This window comes from Oryx dammah, unplaced genomic scaffold (assembly GCF_014754425.2).
Source record: "Oryx dammah isolate SB20612 unplaced genomic scaffold, SCBI_Odam_1.1 HiC_scaffold_18, whole genome shotgun sequence".
Lineage (NCBI taxonomy): Eukaryota > Metazoa > Chordata > Mammalia > Artiodactyla > Bovidae > Oryx > Oryx dammah.
The window spans coordinates 82,602,545-82,621,657 of record NW_024070202.1 but is presented as its reverse complement, the minus strand read 5'-3'; the positions used below and the strand labels follow the sequence as shown (position 1 = coordinate 82,621,657).

The 19,113-nt window shown below is 41.8% G+C and overlaps 1 protein-coding gene across 1 annotated transcript in view; it reads right to left on the bottom strand.

The window, feature by feature from the left end:
* AMPH (amphiphysin) overlaps positions 1 to 17,815 on the bottom strand; it is a 210,978-nt gene extending 193,163 nt beyond the window's left edge. The window contains exon 1 of the mRNA XM_040259504.1: positions 17,674 to 17,815. Coding sequence (XP_040115438.1) covers positions 17,674 to 17,742 — 69 coding nt within the window. The 5' untranslated portion in view covers positions 17,743 to 17,815. The remainder of the gene's footprint in view (positions 1 to 17,673) is intronic.
* Between the last annotated feature and the right edge of the window lie 1,298 nt (positions 17,816 to 19,113).

Sequence of the window (19,113 nt, the reverse complement as noted above, 5' to 3'; positions counted from 1 at the left end):
CAAAATAAGGTATTTTATTTAAAATAAGCTGTCTCATGATGCTGGGCAGCAGCAGTGAATGCAGCTCTGAGCAGCCATGAGATCAAGATGGGGACCAATACACTTATAGCCACTCTGTACCCAGACAACATTCCCATTACTTTCAGTAGAGTACTCATTGTTTTGGGGTGAAATGTCCTATAGATATCAATTAGGCCTAACTGGTCTATTGTATCATTTAAAGTTTGTGTTTCTTTGTTAATTTTCTGTTTAGTTGATCTATCCATAGGTGTGAGTAGAGTACTCAATAAATTACATGAGATATTCAACACTGTATTTTAAAATAGGTTTTACATTATGTGATGTTGCCCAACTGTGGACAAAGGTAAGTGTCCTGAGCATATTTAATGTAGCTTAGGCTAAGCTATGATATTTGGTAGGTCAGGTGCATGAAATGCATTATTCGACTTAGGATATTTTTAACTTATGATGAATTTATCAGGACATATGTCAAGGAAGATCTGTACTTTAAAATGATTACCACAATAAGTTTATTAACATCCATCATGTCACATAGTTACAATTTTTTCTTGTTTTGAGAAATTTTAAGATCTACTCTCTTAGCAACTTTCAAATATAGAGTACAGTATTGTTAATTTCGGAGAAGGCGATGGCACCACACTCTAGTACTCTTGCCATGGATGGAGGAGCTTGGTAGGCTGCAGTCCACAGGGTCGCGAAGAGTCGGACACAACTGAGTGACTTCCCTTTCACTTTTCACTTTCCTGCATTGGAGAAGGAAATGGCAACCCACTCCACTGTGCTTGCCTGGAGAATCCTAGGGATGGGGGAGCCTGGTGGGCTGCCATCTATGGGGTCGCACAGAGTCAGACACGACTAAAGCCACTTAGCAGCAGCAGCATTGCTAATTTAACCACAGTCAGCATATTGAACATTACATCCCCATAACTTATTTGTCTTATAGCTGCAAGTCTGTACCTTTTGACCACTTTCACCCAATTCTCCCATTCTCCATCCTTTCAACTTAAAAAGAAGTGCGCAAAGTGAGAGATGCAAGTTAAGTTTTGTCTGAGGCAAAATGAGGACTATGTCCTGGGAAACAGCATTTCAAATAGCTCTGAGAAAACTGCCCCAAAGAGAGATAGGGGGAAGGTCAATATATTTCGCAAAGATTTAAATCATGTGCTGCTGTAGCTGCTGACCTTCAATAGCCCCTGAAGGGAGTTTAGGATGGATATCAGAAATGAGGTACTCTGTGCCCTAGAAAAACTAGCAGAACAAGTTTTTAGATAGTTGGATATCTTCAGGAGCTGATTTTATGAGCCCAATTCTTGCATCTCCTTATATTTATATCTAGAAAATCACTAAATTCCTTCATGGTGACATCTGCTCCTTGTGACTAGCAAAAACCTTCTGAAAAAATATGTACTTGATTCTATGTACTCTCCCTTTACCAAAATCACGTCTATGGAGAGTATGGAGAGTAACTAGCCTCCAGTTAAAATAAGTTAATTAATTTTTTTAAAAAAAGAACATAGACACAAGTTCTCAACAAAATACTTTAAAAAAAATTAAACTTAGAATATGATAATCCAGTTCCTATCAAATAGGGCTTCTTCAACTAGAGACCAAAACCATCCTGAGTTTTGATGACACTCCCTATGAGCCATATTAAGCAATCTCATTACTATTCACTCCATAATAAAACATACAAAATCAATGTAATTATAAATAAATTTATCAAATTTTCCCATCTCTCTCTATCACCTACCAAAAATATGCAGCAATTTTTTGACACAAACATTTCTACTTTTTGTGAACAATGCACCAGCCAGATTTATTCTAAAATTATAATGGCTTTTACAGCACCAGATTACACAGATTCCAATCCTCCATGCTGTACAACACTCCTAATAAAGAAGACATTTGGCCCTTGATGAAACATCTCTGATTTGGCCTCTACAAAACTGACTGATTTCTTTGAAACCTAAGTAGGCTATTTTAAGAATAAGGATATTTTTAAGCACTGCATAGGGCACTGTTTTTTCACCTTTCGCTCTCTGCAACATTCAGGATAAATTTAGAGTCACTAGGTGGTAGAAAGCCTTGTTGTTGTTGTTGTTATTCAGTTGCTAAGTCATGTCAGACTCATTGCAACCCCATGGACTGCAGCATACCAGGCTCCCCTATCTTTCACTATCTCCCAGAGTTTGCTCAAACTCATGTCCCAGAAAGCCTTACTCTCTATACTATAACCCTGAAGTGGACCTAGCAGCTCATTTATGTCCGACTCTTTGAGATCCCATGGACTGTAGCCCACCAGACTCCTCCATCCATGGAATTTTCTAGGCAAGAGTACTGGAGTGGGTTGCCATTTCATTCTCCAGGGGATCTTCCTAACCCAGGGAATGAATCCGGGTCTCCTACATTGCAAGTAGATGCTTTATCATCTGAGCCACCAGGGAATCCCCTAGAAGCTCATACCCATCACAAAATCTCAACCAAGCCCCTTTCTCTAAAGCAGTGTACTCTGCATTCATTAAGACTTTGAATTAACTTATTAAAAATGCATATTCTTGAGTCTTAATATGAGATTCTGGTAGGTTTTAAAATAGGCCCAGGAATCTGCATTCTTAACTCACTCACTCCCCCAAATATTCTTGACTATCGCGAAAACACTACCCTGGGGTACTGGATTTCTAGATTTACTCTCTAGGCTTAAAAGGAGAAATCACAGGCCAATACACTTCCCAGGAGAGCCCTCTCATGGACCATGTTTCATAATGCTAGTGATCCCAATGCTTACATGCATTTCCTACAGAGGTGAGAAGAAAAATCTGGACACAGTTTGCTTGGAGACTCAGAGAAGAACCCACTAAACAAAGAGCAGGTGGGAAGTTCATTTTTTGCTGTAGAAACACATAGGTTAAAAAGGAAGGATTTCTTGTATGGAGGTCTCAAATATTGAGGAATTCTAGAGTATGTGAAAGGTATCACACTGATCTAGGCTGTGCTACCACAAAATGGAGTATCCTTCCATGGCTTGGGCCATCTATGCTACTCAACTATTAGCAATCATTATTAGATAAGGGAAGAGTCTGCCTGCTACTGAAGATTCTCTTCCAAATTTAAGATTCTTCTGAAGCTGCAAATTATCTCAGATTCTTAAACTCAAGACCACAGCTTGCAATATAATCAGGTCAGTGCCTACAAAATAATTAAGGCCTCGAGCATTAATCATGTGTGTTCTCTTCTCTTCTCTCTTTCTCTCATTAAAAGTTGGGAATCCAAGTGGATTCAAACCTTTTAGTGAATGTCGCTCAGTCACATTTGCCTCTTTGTGACCCCATGGATTATACAGACCATGGAATTCTCCAGGCCAGAATACTGGAGTGGGTAGCCTTTCCCTTCTCCAGGGGATCTTCCCAGCCCAGGGAGCAAACCCAGGTCTCCCGCATTGCAGGTGGATTCTTTACCAGCTGAGCCACAGGGAAGCATAAGAATACTAGAGTGGGTAACCTATCCCTTCTCCAGGGGATCTTCCTGACCCAGGAATCAAGCCAGGGTCTCCTGCATTGCAGGAGGATTCTTTACCAACTGAGTTATCAGGGAAGCCCATTCAAACCTTTTAAAGACAAACTAATCTTTCCAGACGTGTGGCATTTAAAAATTTTATAAGGACTTTAATTTCTATTTTGAACTCCTGATAGCTTCTGAGTTCCTTGGACTGCAAGGAGATCAAACCAGTCAATCCAACAGAAAATCAGTCCTGAATATTCATTGGAAGGACTGATGCTGAGCCTGAAACTCCAACACTTTGGCCACCTGATGCGAAGAGCTGACTCATTGGAAAAGACCCTGATGCTGGGAAAGATTGAAGGCAGAAGGAGAAGGGGATGACAGAGGATGAGATGGTTGGATAGCATCACCAACTCTACGGACATGAGTTTGAGCAAGCTCCAGGAGTTGGCAATAGACAGGGAAGCCTGGTGTGCTGCAGTCCATGAGGTTGCAAAGACATGACTGAGGGCCTGAACTGAACTATGATAAGAGACCCTGCTGTTTTTCAGTCAATAAGTCATGTCCAACTCTTTGCAACCCCATGAACCACGAACTGCAGCACATCGGGCTTGGCTGTCCTTCACTATCTACCAGAGTTTGCTTAAATTCATGTCCATTAAGTCAATGATGTTATCCAACCATCTCATCCTCTGCTATCCCCTCTCCTTTTGCCTTCAATCTTTCCCAGTATCAGGGTCTTTTACAATGAGTCAGCTCTTCACAGCAGGTGGCCAAATATTGGAGTTTCAGCTTCAGTCCTTCCAATGAATATGCAGGGTTGATCTCCTTTAGGATTGACTGGCTCTATCTCCTTGCTGTCCAAGGAACTCTCAAGAGTCTTCTCCAGCACCACAATTCAAAAACATCAGTTCTTCAGCACCCAGCCTTCTACATGGTCCAACTCTCACATCTGTACTTGACTACTGGAAAAACCAAAGCTTTGACTATACAGACTTTTGTACGCAAATTAATGTCTTCATTTTTTAACATGCTGTCTAGCTTTGTCATAGTTTTCCTTCTTCCAAGGAGCAAGAGTCTTTTAATTTCATGGTTGCAGTCATAGTCGGCAGAGATTTTGGAACCTGAGAAAATAAAATCTGTCACTGCTTTGATTTTTTCCCCTTCTATTTGCCATGAAGTGATGGAACCAGATGCCATGATTTTTGTTTTTTGAATGTTGAGTTTTAAGCCAGTTTTTTCACTCTCCTCTTTAACCATCATCAAGAGGCTCCTTAGTTACATAGCCATAAAAACAGATTCCGCTTGTGTATACTGCTATTGTACAAAGGGATCTTTGTATGACAGATAATTCATGTCTGAAACCAGCGTCCTGCCTCTCTATCAAGGGGGAACTTTGCCCCAGAAAGACCCTGAGAGTAAAAATTGGATCACACAAAAGAGAGACTGCAACTACAAAAAGACTATCCCAATTAGGGTCCACTTCTCCACTTTGATAAATATGCAAATGGTAGAAGAGATCATTGACAAGGGCAATGTTAACAGTCAATTCTGACACTATTTTCTATAGCTCTTATTTTTCTCTTATCTATTGTGAATAAGGGAGAAGGCAATGGCAACCCACTCCAGTACTCTTGCCTGGGAAATCCCATGGACAGAGGAGCCTGGTAGGCTGCAGTCCAAGGGGTTGCGAAGAGTCGGACACGACTGAGCAACTTCACTTTCACTTTTCACTTTCATGCATTGGAGAAAGAAATGGCAACCCACTCCAGTGTTCTTGCCTGGAGAATCCCAGGGACGGGAGCCTGGTGGGCTGCTGTCTATGGAGTCACAGAGTCGGACACGACTGACATGACTTAGCAGCAGCATTGTGAATAAGGGCAGAGTCTGATGTCTGGAATGCTCACTGACTACTATAATTCCCACACCATTATCTTACTCCTCTTGTCTGGATAACTGCAACTCGTCCTTAGAATCTTAGCTTAATATCTACCTTCTTCAGGTAGGTATGTCCAACCCTCTCACTCCAGGTGAAATCCCTAGTTACATTTTTTTTAATTTCTTTTTCTTTTCATAGAATTTTTAATTATTATTTTTCATTAATTACTATGTAGTTACTTTTAAGTTCAAAGGTTTATCTCTCTACCAGCTCCTGCTGGTCTATAATCAACCAAGATGTCTTTGTTGAATGCTATATTATAATGCTATATTAGTAGCAAGTGCCTTTCAGGCATTAGATTTTTAATAAATGACTCTAAATGAATAACCAAATTTTACCAGGTTTACTTTACAATAGAATATATAACTATTAGAATATGTACATCTAGCATGCTTTTACTCAACAAGTGTTAGGTTCCATAACAAGAGTACATTTATTCACAGATCCATGTGTATTTTATTAAGTCATTATAGGCACTTTAAAATAGGAAAAAAATGTATACACACACACACACACACACACACATATATATGTGCATGTGTGTGCATGTTAAGTCACTTCAGTCATGTCCAATTCCTTGGTATCCTATGGACTGTAGCCTGCCAGGCTCCTCCTCCTATGGGATTCTCCAGGCAAGAATACTGGAGTGGGTTGTCATGTCCTCCTCCAGCAGATCTTCCCTACCCAGGGATGGAATCTGCATATCTTATGTCTCCGGCATTGGCAGGTGGGTTCCTTACCACTAGTACCACCTGGAATGCCCCATATATATATACATGTGTATACATTTTTTCAGGTTCTTCCCACTTCTGAACTAAACTGTCAAATAAATAACTATATGAGAATAAGATGAAAATGACCAAAATTGTAGCTTTCTTATTTTTATACATCTGTTCTAAATAATTTCAGGGTAATCAAAATTAATATACTATGCATAGCAAATACTTTAAAACTAAGATCTTATTCATGGTTTTATCCAACATTACTCCTCTAAAGATTCACTCAGTATATATTCAGGAAATATAATGTACTACACTTAAATGTAGATTTGAATCAATGAGAATGAAGTTTCAGCATTACTATATGAAAAGTTGACCTGTGGATGTGTTCCCAGGAAATCGTGACTACTTTTGTGTTAATTTTACACAATGCTGTGTGTAGAGTCTTACTATATATACTTTCATAGGTGAATTCCTCAAACTCTGTGATGATGGCAGTTCCATTATGTAAACATTAGCCATTTATCTGGAAAATTCTATCTGTAACACAAGAAATCTTTTTATCCATTATCCCATCACTGAAGCCCACAGGCTTACATATTTCCTCAGGTGTTCTATTCAGATGGCCCCTAATTTAAAGGGCTATAAAAATGGAAAGAAAAGTATATTTGAAGAGTCAAGTAGAAATTTCCAGACTTAAAAAGTCAGAACATATCATTTTTAAAAATACTCTTTGCCTTTTCAACTCATTGGCTCATAAAGTGCTTCACAATATTTTTTAAAACAATCTCTTTCTCTCTCACATAAACACACACATACATCTTTGAATGGACTCATGACCCAAAAGAAATTTACAGGAAAGGATGCTGAGGCTCCACTAGGGTAGTATTCTCAAACTGCAGGCTTAAAATCAATTTGGTATGTCCCTATGAGCATGTTATTAAAAACAGAAGAATGTGGACTGGCATGAAAGAATTGGATGATCAGTGTTTGCTGATGTCGAGTTTCCTAACTTAGGAACCATGGCATGATGGGAAATCCTGGAGTGAGAATCTGTGTGTACATATGCAAGTATATTTGGAAACAATAAACCCACTAATAAAGAGCTCACACATTGGGAGTTTAGGGCTGCTATGACACAGAGTGGTCATAGTTGAGTATAACCCTGGAGAAAAAGGCTTCCTGGCCCTGCCCTCTCTATGAGAGCTATCGGGGTAGTGAGGGGGGATGCCACTGGGTTCCTGAAGCACTTCAGTGCTCACCCCTGGGGACAGGACTGACATCTGAAAGCTGGACTCCCTTACCATACAGCCACAGTAAAAATGAGACTTCTTTAGGGAAGGGAAACTCCCCATAGGATTTCAGAACTTATCACAAGACAGACACCCCAGGGAGGAGTAAGTGTATCTTCAAGATATACTGGAACATTTATGTATTTTTAAAAAATCATTTGAGTATTTTTTAAATGGGACCTAATTTTATACTCTAAGTGGACCATATTATTTATCCAAACATTTCAGATATTGTAAGTTGTATTGGTTCATAGACAAGCTAATTTTTAAATTATGATTTATGGAAAACACATACAATATGCTATGTTGCAAAGGATAATGATAACTTTGTATAAAGTTAAAATCTCAGTCCCTACAGTTCTGATTCCCTATTGTATTCGTTCCTGGGGAAAGAAGGATGATGCATATAAGCATGCTTATGTGTAAAAAAAATGAAGAAGGAAATCTTACTCTCAAGAATGCCCTCAAAATTATTTTTAATTCCGTCAGTTCATAATACAGCCAGAAAAAATTATCTTAGTAGAAGCAAAGGTATATGTCATACAATGTAGAAGTGAACAACAAAGTCTTCAGATGATCTTAAAAGGGGAAACCCTGTAAGTGCCTCAGAGACTCAGTCTCTAAGTTCAGTTCAGTTCAGTTCAGTTCAGTTCAGTCGCTCAGTCATGTCTGACTCCTTGCGACGCCATGAATCGCAGCACGCCAGGCCTCCCTGTCCATCACCAGCTCCCGGAGTTCACTCAGACTCATGTCCATCGAGTCTGTGATGTCATCCAGCCATCTCATCCTCGGTCGTCCCCTTCTCCTCCTGCCCCCAATCCCTCCCAGCATCAGAGTCTTTTCCAATGAGTCAAATCTTCGCATGGTGTCCAAAGTACTGGCGCTTCAGCTTTAGCATCATTCCTTCCAAAGAAATCCCAGGGTTGATCTCCTTCAGAATGGACTGGTTGGATCTCTGTGCAGTCCAAGGGACCCTCAAGAGTCTTCTCCAACACCACAGTTCAAAAGCATCAATTCTTCAGCGCTCAGCCTTCTTCACAGTCCAACTCTCACATCCATACATGACCACTGGAAAAATCATAGCCTTGACTAGACGGACCTTTGTTGGCAAAGTAATGTCTCTGCTTTTGAATATGCTATCTAGGTTGGTCATAACTTTTCTTCCAAGGAGTAAGCATCTTTTAATTTCATGGCTGCAGTCACCATCTGCAGTGATTTTGGAGCCCAGAAAAATAAAGTCTGACACTGTTTCCACTGTTTCCCCATCTATTTCCCATGAAGTGATGGGACCAGATGCCATGATCTTCATTTTCTGAATGTTGAGCTTTAAGCCAACTTTTTCGCTCTCCTCTTTTACTTTCATCAAGAGGCTTTTGAGTTTCTCTTCACTTCTGCCATAAGGGTGGTGTCATCTGCATATCTGAGGTTATTGATATTTCTCCTGGCAATCTTGATTCCAGCTTGTGTTTCTTCCAGTCCAGCATTTCTCATGATGTACTCTGCATAGAAGTGAAATAAGCAGGGTGACAATATACAGCCTTGACGTACTCCTTTTCCTATTTGGAACCAGTCTGTTGTTCCTTGTCCAGTTCTAACTGTTGCTTCCTGACTTGCATACAGATTTCTCAAGAGGCAGGTTAGGTGGTCCGGTATTCCCATCTCTTTCAGAATTTTCCACATTTTATTGTGATCCACACAGTCAAAGGCTTTGGCATAGTCAATAAAGCAGAAATAGATGCTTTTCTGGAACTCTCTTGCTTTTTCCATGATCCAGCGGATGTTGGCAATTTAATCTCTGGTTCCTCTGCCTTTTCTAAATCCAGCTTGAACATCAGGGAGTTCACGGTTCACGTATTGCTGAAGTCTGGCTTGGAGAATTTTGAGCATTACTTTACTAGCATGTGAGATGAGTGCAGATAGAGTGCCTGATGAACTATGGAATGAGGTTCATGACATTGTACAGGAGACAGGGATCAAGACCATCCCCATGGAAAAGAAATGCAAAAAAGCAAAATGGCTGTCTGGGGAGGCCTTACAAATAGCTCTGAAAAGAAGGGAGGCAAAAAGCAAAGGAGAAAAGGAAAGATATAAGCATCTGAATGCAGAGTTCCAAAGAATAGCAAGAAGAGATAAAAAAGCCTTCTTCAGTCTCTAAAGAGTCCTCAAATGTAAACATGCTCATATAAGCTACTCTTCCACAGAAAAGGCTCTGGTCCCAGGTAAATTCTCCTGATCAGAGCAAAGTATTTCTTCTCCCACTCAATTTGCATAAATAAAATAAACACAGGCACATGCTCACCAGTACAGGCACATGCAAGCACCATTTATAGGTCTCCCTTTGAGAACAAACCTAAATGTGAGCATCTGGAAAGCAACAATTTTTTTTTTAAACCCACAAAGTCACATAATTTGCCATGCACGGAGACTACATTGCTTTTCTTGCCATATCACACAATCAACATTGGACTGAACCACAGGATTCTATCAATATCTGTTTGACCCATAAAACTAAGAATTTAGCACAGTTCAATGTAGAGGAAAGCAACTCTGAATATTCACTGGAAGGGCTGATGCTGAAGCTCCAATACTTTAGCCATCTGATATGAAGACCCAACTCATTGGAAAAGACCCTGATGCTCAGAAAGATTAAAGGCAAAAGGAGAAAGGGGCAGCAGAGAATGTGATGGGTAGATGTGATTCATGTCAACTCAATCGACATGAATTTGAGCAAACTTCAGGAGAAAGTGAAGAATAAGGGAGCATGGTGTGCTGCAATCCATGGGGTGGCAAAGAGTCAGACATTACTTAACGACTGAACAACAACAAAACCTAATATTTATGGAGTTCCATCCATCTTTGAAACTCTTAAAGTTAATTTTATTTTATATACTATCATCACAAAATGACAGTTCAAATGGCAGTGATACACAGTGAAAACTTTATCATAATTCCACAAAAGTCAGAGAAAGAATAATGTAGGTGGATGCTTTCAGGCAATGTGTTTGCAGAGGTGGAAAGTAAACTAGCAAGAAAACACAATGTCAAATAATACATCATCGCTGCGTACATACAATTCACAATACATTTGGTTCCATCTACAATTTACTCGGGAAGATACAATGCATGAAAAAAACTCCACCTAAGACTATTATATAGCAATCATTCATGGCAGATAAACTAGCACAAAGACTATAGAACAGTACATGTCCTTAGAGTTTATATAATGTAACTCTCTTATTGGGCTTCCCTCATAGCTCAGTTGGTCGCCTGCAATGCAAGTGACCCTGGTTCCATTCCTGGGCTGGGAAGATCCGCTGGAGAAGGGATAGGCTACCCACTCCAGTATTCTTGAGAACACTGGAGGGAAGCCTTTGTGGCTCAGCTGGTAAAAAATCTGCCTGCAATGCGGGAGACCTGGGTTTGCTCCCTGGGTTGGGAAGATCCCCTGAAGAAGGGAAAGGCTACTCACTCCAGTATTCTGGCCTGGAGAATTCCATGGACTGAGCAACTTTCACTTTGCTTTCACTTTCACTCTTATTAATACTAAAATCTAATACTGAAAAAGGCTAGTATTATAACATACCAAAAGCCTCTCTCCTCACTAGAGTCACATTAAAAAAAATGTTTGAATGCATGCTCAGTCACTTCAGTCAGGTCAGACGCTTTTCAGCCCTATGGACTGTCACCTGTCAGGCTCCTCTCTCCATGGGGATTCTCCAGGCAAGAACACTGGAGTGGGTTGCCATTTCCTCCTCCAGGGGATCTTCCCGACCCAAGGACTGAACCCGCATCTCATGTCCTGAATTAGCAGGCAGGTTCTTTACCACTAATGCCATCTGGGAAGCCAGTTTTAATCTTAAAAAATGTTTGAACTGCACCACCAACTTAAATATTGCATAGAGGTCAAGGAGGGTTAAGACCAAATAAATATCACTGGATTTCACAAATGAATAAAGATGGACAAAAAAATCCCAGAGGGATTAAATACTTAAGTAAAAAAGGCCTCTGAAAAAACAGGCAGACTGACTGTATTATTTACATCTGTTTCCTCCCAAGACCCTTGCAAGAAAAATGACAACAAAGGAATAAAAAAAGGTATGAACATACATGGATAAAAAGAGGAGAGGCATTACTAGCGGACAAGAGAGCTCAATACATTTTACAGAAGCAAAAAAGTAGACACAAGAGTGGAACCAATTCAGCCGAATAGAGACAAGTACTTTCTAGAAGTGCCTGTTTAGGCAACCCATGAAAAAGCAGCCAATTCTCACTAGTCACAAACACACTCCAGCTTAGAACCTGGATCCACCAAGAACTGCAAAAAGTGAGGATAAAGCACAACACTGACAATGGGGAACCATTTGAAAGCCTGGGATTATAGAATAGATGGGCCTTCAAGTCCCTTCCTCAACCCCAACACTGACGAGGAAAGACCCAGGATGACAGCTGTGTAGCAGGTTTAGAAAAAAATCAGCCCAGCTTACAGTAAAAGGGCAGAGACGACAAATTGAGGGAGTTTGGGGAGGGGGTCCTTCAGCAGGAGAACATAATTGCATTATCTGATTTTACTGAACCCTTGATTACAATTGTTGTTGTTCAGTCGCTCAGTCATGTCTGACTCTTTGCAACCCCATGGACTGCAGCACCACAGGCTTCCCTGTCCTTCACCATCTCCCAGAGCTTGCTCAAACTCATGTATATTCAGTCAGTGATGCCATTCAACCATCTTATCCTCTGTTGTCCCCTTCTCCTCCTCCCTTCAATCTTTCCCAGCATCAGGGTCTTTTCCAATGAGTCAGGTGGCCAAAGTACTGGACCTTCAGTTTCAGCATCAGTCCTTCCAATGAATATTCAGGATTGACTTTCTTTAGGATTGACTGGTTTGATCTCCTTGCAGTCCAAGGGACTCTCAAGAGTCTTCTTCAACATCACAGTTCAAAAGCATCAATTTTTCAGGGCTCAGGCTTCTTTATGGTCCAGCTCTCACATCCATACATGATTAGTGGAAAACCATAGCTTTGACTATACGGACCTTTGATACAATATTGGTAGGCATTTAACAGATCTGATGAAGCAAGAACAAACAATTCTACATAGCTTATAGGAAAATAGGCAAACAGAAACAAGGCTATGATTAACTCTAGGAAAATAAAAAAACTACATGAAAAATCTAATCTTCTGATAAGGCTTCATAAAAATTTTAAACTTCATTTCATCCAAGGGCACCATTAAGAAAGAAAAACAAAAGCCACTTTCTGGAAGAACACATTCACAGAATGTCTATCTGAGGAAGGACTCATATACTAAATATATAAAGAACTTCTACAAGTCAATAAGGAAACAACAAGCAACCCAAATAAAACACAGACTTGAACAGACACTTTGCAAAAGAAGATATCAAAATAACCAATATGTACAATAAAAGGTGTTCAGGAAAATGATGGTAAAGGAATTTAAAATGTATGAACATAGAAAAAGACAACAGGTGAGGCATGAAGGTTCAGAGTTATCTGGTGTGATAGAAATGTTCTGTGTGATAGCTATACAGAGATTCATATACACAAAAATCCACAAAGGCTGAATACTTAAGATGTGTGTGTTATAGTCAACAAACACTATACTTTCTTCTGATCTTATCAATTAGGCTTTTTAAAGCTTTTTTATTTTACATTGGAGTATTGTTGATTAACAACGTTGTGTTAGTTTCAGCTGTACAATAAAGTGATTCAGTTATACATGTACAAATATCTATTCTTTACCATACTTTACCATTTTAAAAATATAATCCTCAGCAATCAACTATTTTTGCTATATTATCAGGGGATATGGAAGTAGAGGGAAGAATGTATGAGAGCTAAATCTTTACCGATTTCACCAAATATGGAAGGATAGATTCAGAAGTAGTTTTAAGTATAATTTGAGAGGCACTGTGATTAATAATAGCTGCCTCTGGGGAAACAAGATTGGTGGTTGAGGAGAGAACAGACAGGGGACTGCTATTTTTCATAATAAGCCTTTTACTAATATTTTATTTTTTAAACTGTGGCTGTATTAATTTGATAGGAAATTTTAAATGAATATTAAATTATTAACTATGTGATTATTTACACAAACATGGGACAGGAAAGCTTTTTAATTATACCTCAGTGGACACCTTTCATTTTGCCAGCCCAGTACCCATTCCCTTTTCGGTCCTCTGATTCTCCCTCCTCCACAAGCATGGCATATGGTCTAGGGGACATTTCTTCACTCCAGCTTCCATAGAAGCCCGTGATTCAGGCCCAGTCCAACCCATGGCCCTGGCCCTTGGCCAGAGATTTCTTTCTTCCAGGGTGAGGAACAAGCCCCAATTTGGGCTGGTGAGGGCTATCCTGAGTTATCCATAAATAGTGACATGCTCTTGCCTAGAGCTGCTGGCAGCCATCTTGCCACCAAAAGAGAAGAACCTGCCCAAGAATGGGGCTGACTAGATGGCTGCAGAGATGAGAGGTAGGGAGAAAACACTTGAGCCCTGATGTCTGTGGTCGAATCCCGGCTTCCATGCAGGCCTGATATGTGTCCACCCCTGCCCCTTTCCTAATTATAAGAGGCAGTACTGTGTTATCAAGAAGCACTGGACTGCTTGGGTTCAAACTTCAGCTTTACTGCATACTGTGTGACCTTGGGCATGTAACTTAATCTCTTCTTCGTCTATAAAACAGGGATAATAATAGTACCTAACTCCACAGAATCAAATGAGTTAACATATATAACAGAAACGTGTACATATATTTCTAAATACACATATATAAGAATATATATGTTCATAGTTTAATAAAAGTACATATTGTATTTGTACTCATTTAAATTTATATGTGCAAGAACCATATTTTTATTTTTAGTAATTAAATCCTTTTTTTTCCTTAAGCCAGTTTGAACTGAGTTTTCTGACATTTACAAGTGGCAGGATCCTAAGTAATTCAACATCCAAAAGAGGAACCACACAAAATCAATTGATAGATTTAAGCAAATATAAAATAAATAAATAAACATAATACAAACATAAATATGCCCCATAGCAGAAAAAAATGCTCAAAAGTTAAAAAGTAAATAGAAAGGAAGAAATAATATTTGTAACCTTTATAGTCTCTGCCCTTACAAATAACAAGATGGAGATGCCATACAAAATGGGCAAAACTGTACAAACAAAATTCACAGATTAAAAAAACTAATACAAAAAATGTTAGACCTTTAAAAAATAAAACCAAGAAAAAGAATAGCAAGAGTTTTTTCCAATTATGTATCTGAAGAATGTTTTAAATTTTAGTATCTGCTAATGGCAAAGTCTCAGAGATTGCTGGTGAGAATGTAAATTGATTCAACCTTTCTGAAAGGCAATCTAACTATGATAAAAATAAGCATAACTTTGACAGAATAATTCTTCTAGGAATTTATTTAAGGAGATACTTGAATGTGTAGCAACATTTCCCCTGTAAGTTTTCTCACTTATTTGCATTTATATTCAGAAACAATAGAAATTGAATGTCCAAAAATAGGGGATTCACTAAAATGTATACATTCCAATACTGTTCAGTCACTTAAAATCATGATGGAAAATATGTACATCTATTGAAGAATGTTCATGATTATTAAATGAAATAAACAGGTTACAAAATCTTATAGGATGGATCTGTTTTAGTTGTATAAATACATACATATACAAGAGGAAAAAAGTCTACTGGGACACACATCAAACAATTGTGGGTCTCTGGGTGGTAGAATTTATGAGTGTTCTAATTTGTTGGTGGTTTTTTTTTTCCCCTTATATGTGTATTTCACTTTTTTTTTCTCAAAGAAACTTTACAGGCTTTCAATTAAAAATACTATATTAAATTCATAGACAGCCATAAGTTACCGGAAAGAGTAGTTTGTAATGCATTTGGAGGGAAAATGCATGCAAGCTGTTAGGTGGATCAAAAATGATGAGAACGTGAGAGAGTGGACTCTCTTTTGAGAAAATTTGTGGTAAAAACCAGGAACAAAGGGTCTCAAGAACAGACATGGCACATAGTTAATACAACAGAGCATCTGGAGAAGAGCAGGAGACTGAAGATGCAAAAAGAAGGCATCACTGGAGGAGATGTCTAATGAACCTATCAATAGTGGCACACTTCGTTTTCCATTGTCCAGAGGCTACTGTTTGGGCTTGGCTGGACTGCCTTACCTGGATGTCCACATGTTCTTTTCCCATACACTGACCAGGCTCAGTAGGGGGTGCAGGACTTACCCAGGGCCAGAACCCACTCTCTCAGCCTCTTGGTGTCTTAATCTTCTAAACTAGGTACAACAGGCACTTTTCATCAGCAGCTTTCCCCAGGGGAGAAACCAGGACACTTGAAGCCCTGCTCAAAGCTTCCCTAGATCACTGTGATCAACCACCAGCCACAACTGCAATCATAACACACACTTGACCTTAGAAACGCAACAGCGAGTTTTCAACAGTTTATAAGGAAGGGCTTGCATGCTAAGTCAGATTACATTTTCTTTTCAGTTATTTCTGGCATATTAACAGCTGGTGACCTAGATTACAAAATAATGTAATATGTCAAAAGGCAGACTGTATCACTAAATTCCTTCACAGATGGAAAGTGGATTCAATGAAAAGCTTCAGACCCAAAATTCAAGTAATTACTTGGAAGGAGGGAGAGGGTGGGGTGGAATATCTACCAGTGGATAAAATGAAGTATGGAAAAATGATGACAAAACCTAACCAGGTTCCCAGCAGATTCTGGCTACATTCTGGACGCGCAGCCAGGGACTGGAAGCAGGCAGGAAGCCTTGCTAATTCAGCAGCTAAAGGAGTGGCAGGAGGATCACTGTTGGTTCAGGATAAGCTTGGGTAGATATTAAAAGAAATACAATCCTCTTACTGCATTGAGAGCCTGGATGTGTGAAGGGAGGGACTAAAGGCAGCCACCAAGCCTCTGCCAACACAGACAGGCAAAGGGATCAGTGCCCCCCTTCAGCTCAGTTCCTGGCGGTCAGTGGGAATTGGAGGGCAGTCTAAGACAGGGTCTGCAGAGGGAAATTCACTGCCACAGTGAGCAAAGCGGCAAATCTGACTTCCAGTAAAACAGGAAACTGCTGAACACCCAGAATCCCAGGGACAGAAAATACTTCCACGTGAAAGAGAACACAGTTCAACGGACACAAACCACGGGGCTTATTAGCTGGTGTCAATTTTCAAGCACAATGCTTAACATACAATATGAATGTCCTCTGCAAGGGACACAAATGAAGACCTCAGTGCTGGCAAGGTCTTGATGACAAGCAGTAGGCAAGGGAAGCCAGACAAGCCCAGTGCATGGAACAGTACCTCCCCAACTGTTGGGCGCTGGGCTTGACGTGGACCTGCCATTCATTTGTACCCATCTCTTGGGGAGAAAAATAATTGACTGTGACCGATCTTGAGGGGCTTGTGAAACACCAAGGAACCCAACTGGACCTTTTTTTTTTTTTTTTTAATGCAGTAAAACGCCCTCCTCTATGCAGAAATGTGCAGAGAATTGTTAGGTTCGGGTCATATTTATCGTTGACCTTCCAGAGAAGGGCACTGGCATCAAAAGGGATACACGTGTAACAGAGACCCCTCAGAAAAAGAAATAAAAAGCAAAGAAAAAGAAGTTGTGTATCTAGATCTCGGTTTTGAACTTCAGGATTCACTTCACTGCACTGTATTAAAGCCGTTGGGTTTGAGCGGTCAGCCCTCTTGATCCAAACAGATTTGAGAGGTGTAGTTTCTGTGCGAAATCGCTCGTGCCTGCTGCACCCAAGTAGCCAGAAATCCCGCCGGAGGAACTACAGCGCCGCAAGCTCCCGCCGGGACCCGCGAGCCGCCTGCGGGAGCGCGGGGAGCAGGCGCCGGGAGGAGGATGCGCTCCGCTCCGGGAGCCGCGGGCGACCCGCCGCACCTGCCTCAGCTCGTGCCCGGCGCCCGCCCAGCCGCGCAAGGGGAGAGGGAGCCGGGAGACCCGGGCCCACCCCGCGCCTCCGGGGACCGGGTCTGCGCGCCCCCGACTGCCGGGTGCCGCCTTGCTGCAGTGGCTGCGGCGGAGGGCAGGGCGTCCCCGCGACCCCGGCCCCGGCCCGGCCTCCGGCGCTCCCCCGGCCAGCTCGGCCCTGCCTGCCCGCGTCCCCACCACCCGGCCCGCCGCGCGCTTCTGACCTTTTCTTGCGCGCGGTTGAGTCGCTTCTGGACGTTCTTGGCGAAGATGCCCGTCTTGATGTCGGCCATGGCTGCGGGTGCGCGGAGGCTGCGAGGAGCGGAGCGGGCGGCGAGGAGGAGCGGGAGACGATGAGGAGGAGGAGCAGGAGGAGCGGGAGAGGCGGCGAAGAGCCGCCGAGCGCCAGGAGGGGTGAGGGAGGGGCGCGCCGGCGGGGACCCGCTTAAAGCGACAGAGCGGAGGCGGGACGCGCTGGCCCTGGCTGTGACCCGGGGCGGGGTGGCGAGCGAAAGAGAGTCAGAAGGCCCAGAGAGTGCCCACAGTGATGGAAGAGGAGGTCTGGTGCAGAAAGGAAAGGAAGCCAGCGGCGACCCCAGGGCCCTCAGCAGCTCCCGGGTTCTTTTAAGGAGGAGTTCGTGGTAGAGGAGGATGAGGGGGTACCCAGTTCTCTCCAGCAAAAAAAAAAAGAAGAAGAAGAAGAAAAGGATTTGAGAGAGGAGAACCCCGGGAATGTGGAACTGGAGCAACTCTGGGATGGAGGGGATTGGGCTGGTCTCCCAGAAGTTCCATCTGGACCACCCAGGGCAGAAGGCGCGCCCCTGGATTCTCCGTGTGTCAGGAACACACTCGCCTCTGGCAACCATAACAGGGATTCACCATCCTTAGTACACTTAGCAAGAGTAAGCTTAATAGGGATAAACTTATCCTATATGTACCCAGAGCTCCTGAAGTCTCTGCAGGAAGGTCCAACTATTCTTATTCATTTCTCTCTCAGAGTGTGTGGAGAGTAAGGCGCGCGGGCTCGTAAACAGGCCAGAAGAGAATCAGGCACCAGGAATTCTGTGAGTTCCAGAGAGCATCTCACTGCACCTCTGGACTAAACAGTTAGGTTGGCAGCACCCGTGAACTGCCCCTGGATATCCACTCCTGGGGTAGTCCCCTCACCTTGATTCTAGAAGGTCCTGTAACCTGGCTTTCACTAATAAGATAGGTGTAAGTACACTGTGCCAATTCCAGGCCTACACCTTGAGAAACCAGGCAGGTTTTGCTCCTACTGTAAAGCTTCAGCTACCCTGCTGTAAAAAGGCCCTTGGAGTTCAGTTCATTCCCTCAGTCTTGTCGCACTCTTTGCAACCCCATGAACCGCAGCTCGCCAGGCCTCCCTGTCCATCACCAACTCCCAGAGTTTACCCAAACTCATGTCCATTGAGTTGATGATGCTATCTAACCATCTCATCTTCTGTCGGCCCCTTCTCCTCCTGCCTTCAATCCTTCCCAACATCAGGGTCTTTTCAGACGAATCAGCCCTTCGCATCAGGTGGCCAAAATATTGGAGTTTCAGCTTCAATATCAGTCCTTCCAATGAACACCCAGGACTGATTTCCTTTAGGATGGACTGGTTGGATCTCCTCGCACCCTGTAAAGCTTCAGCTACCCTGCTG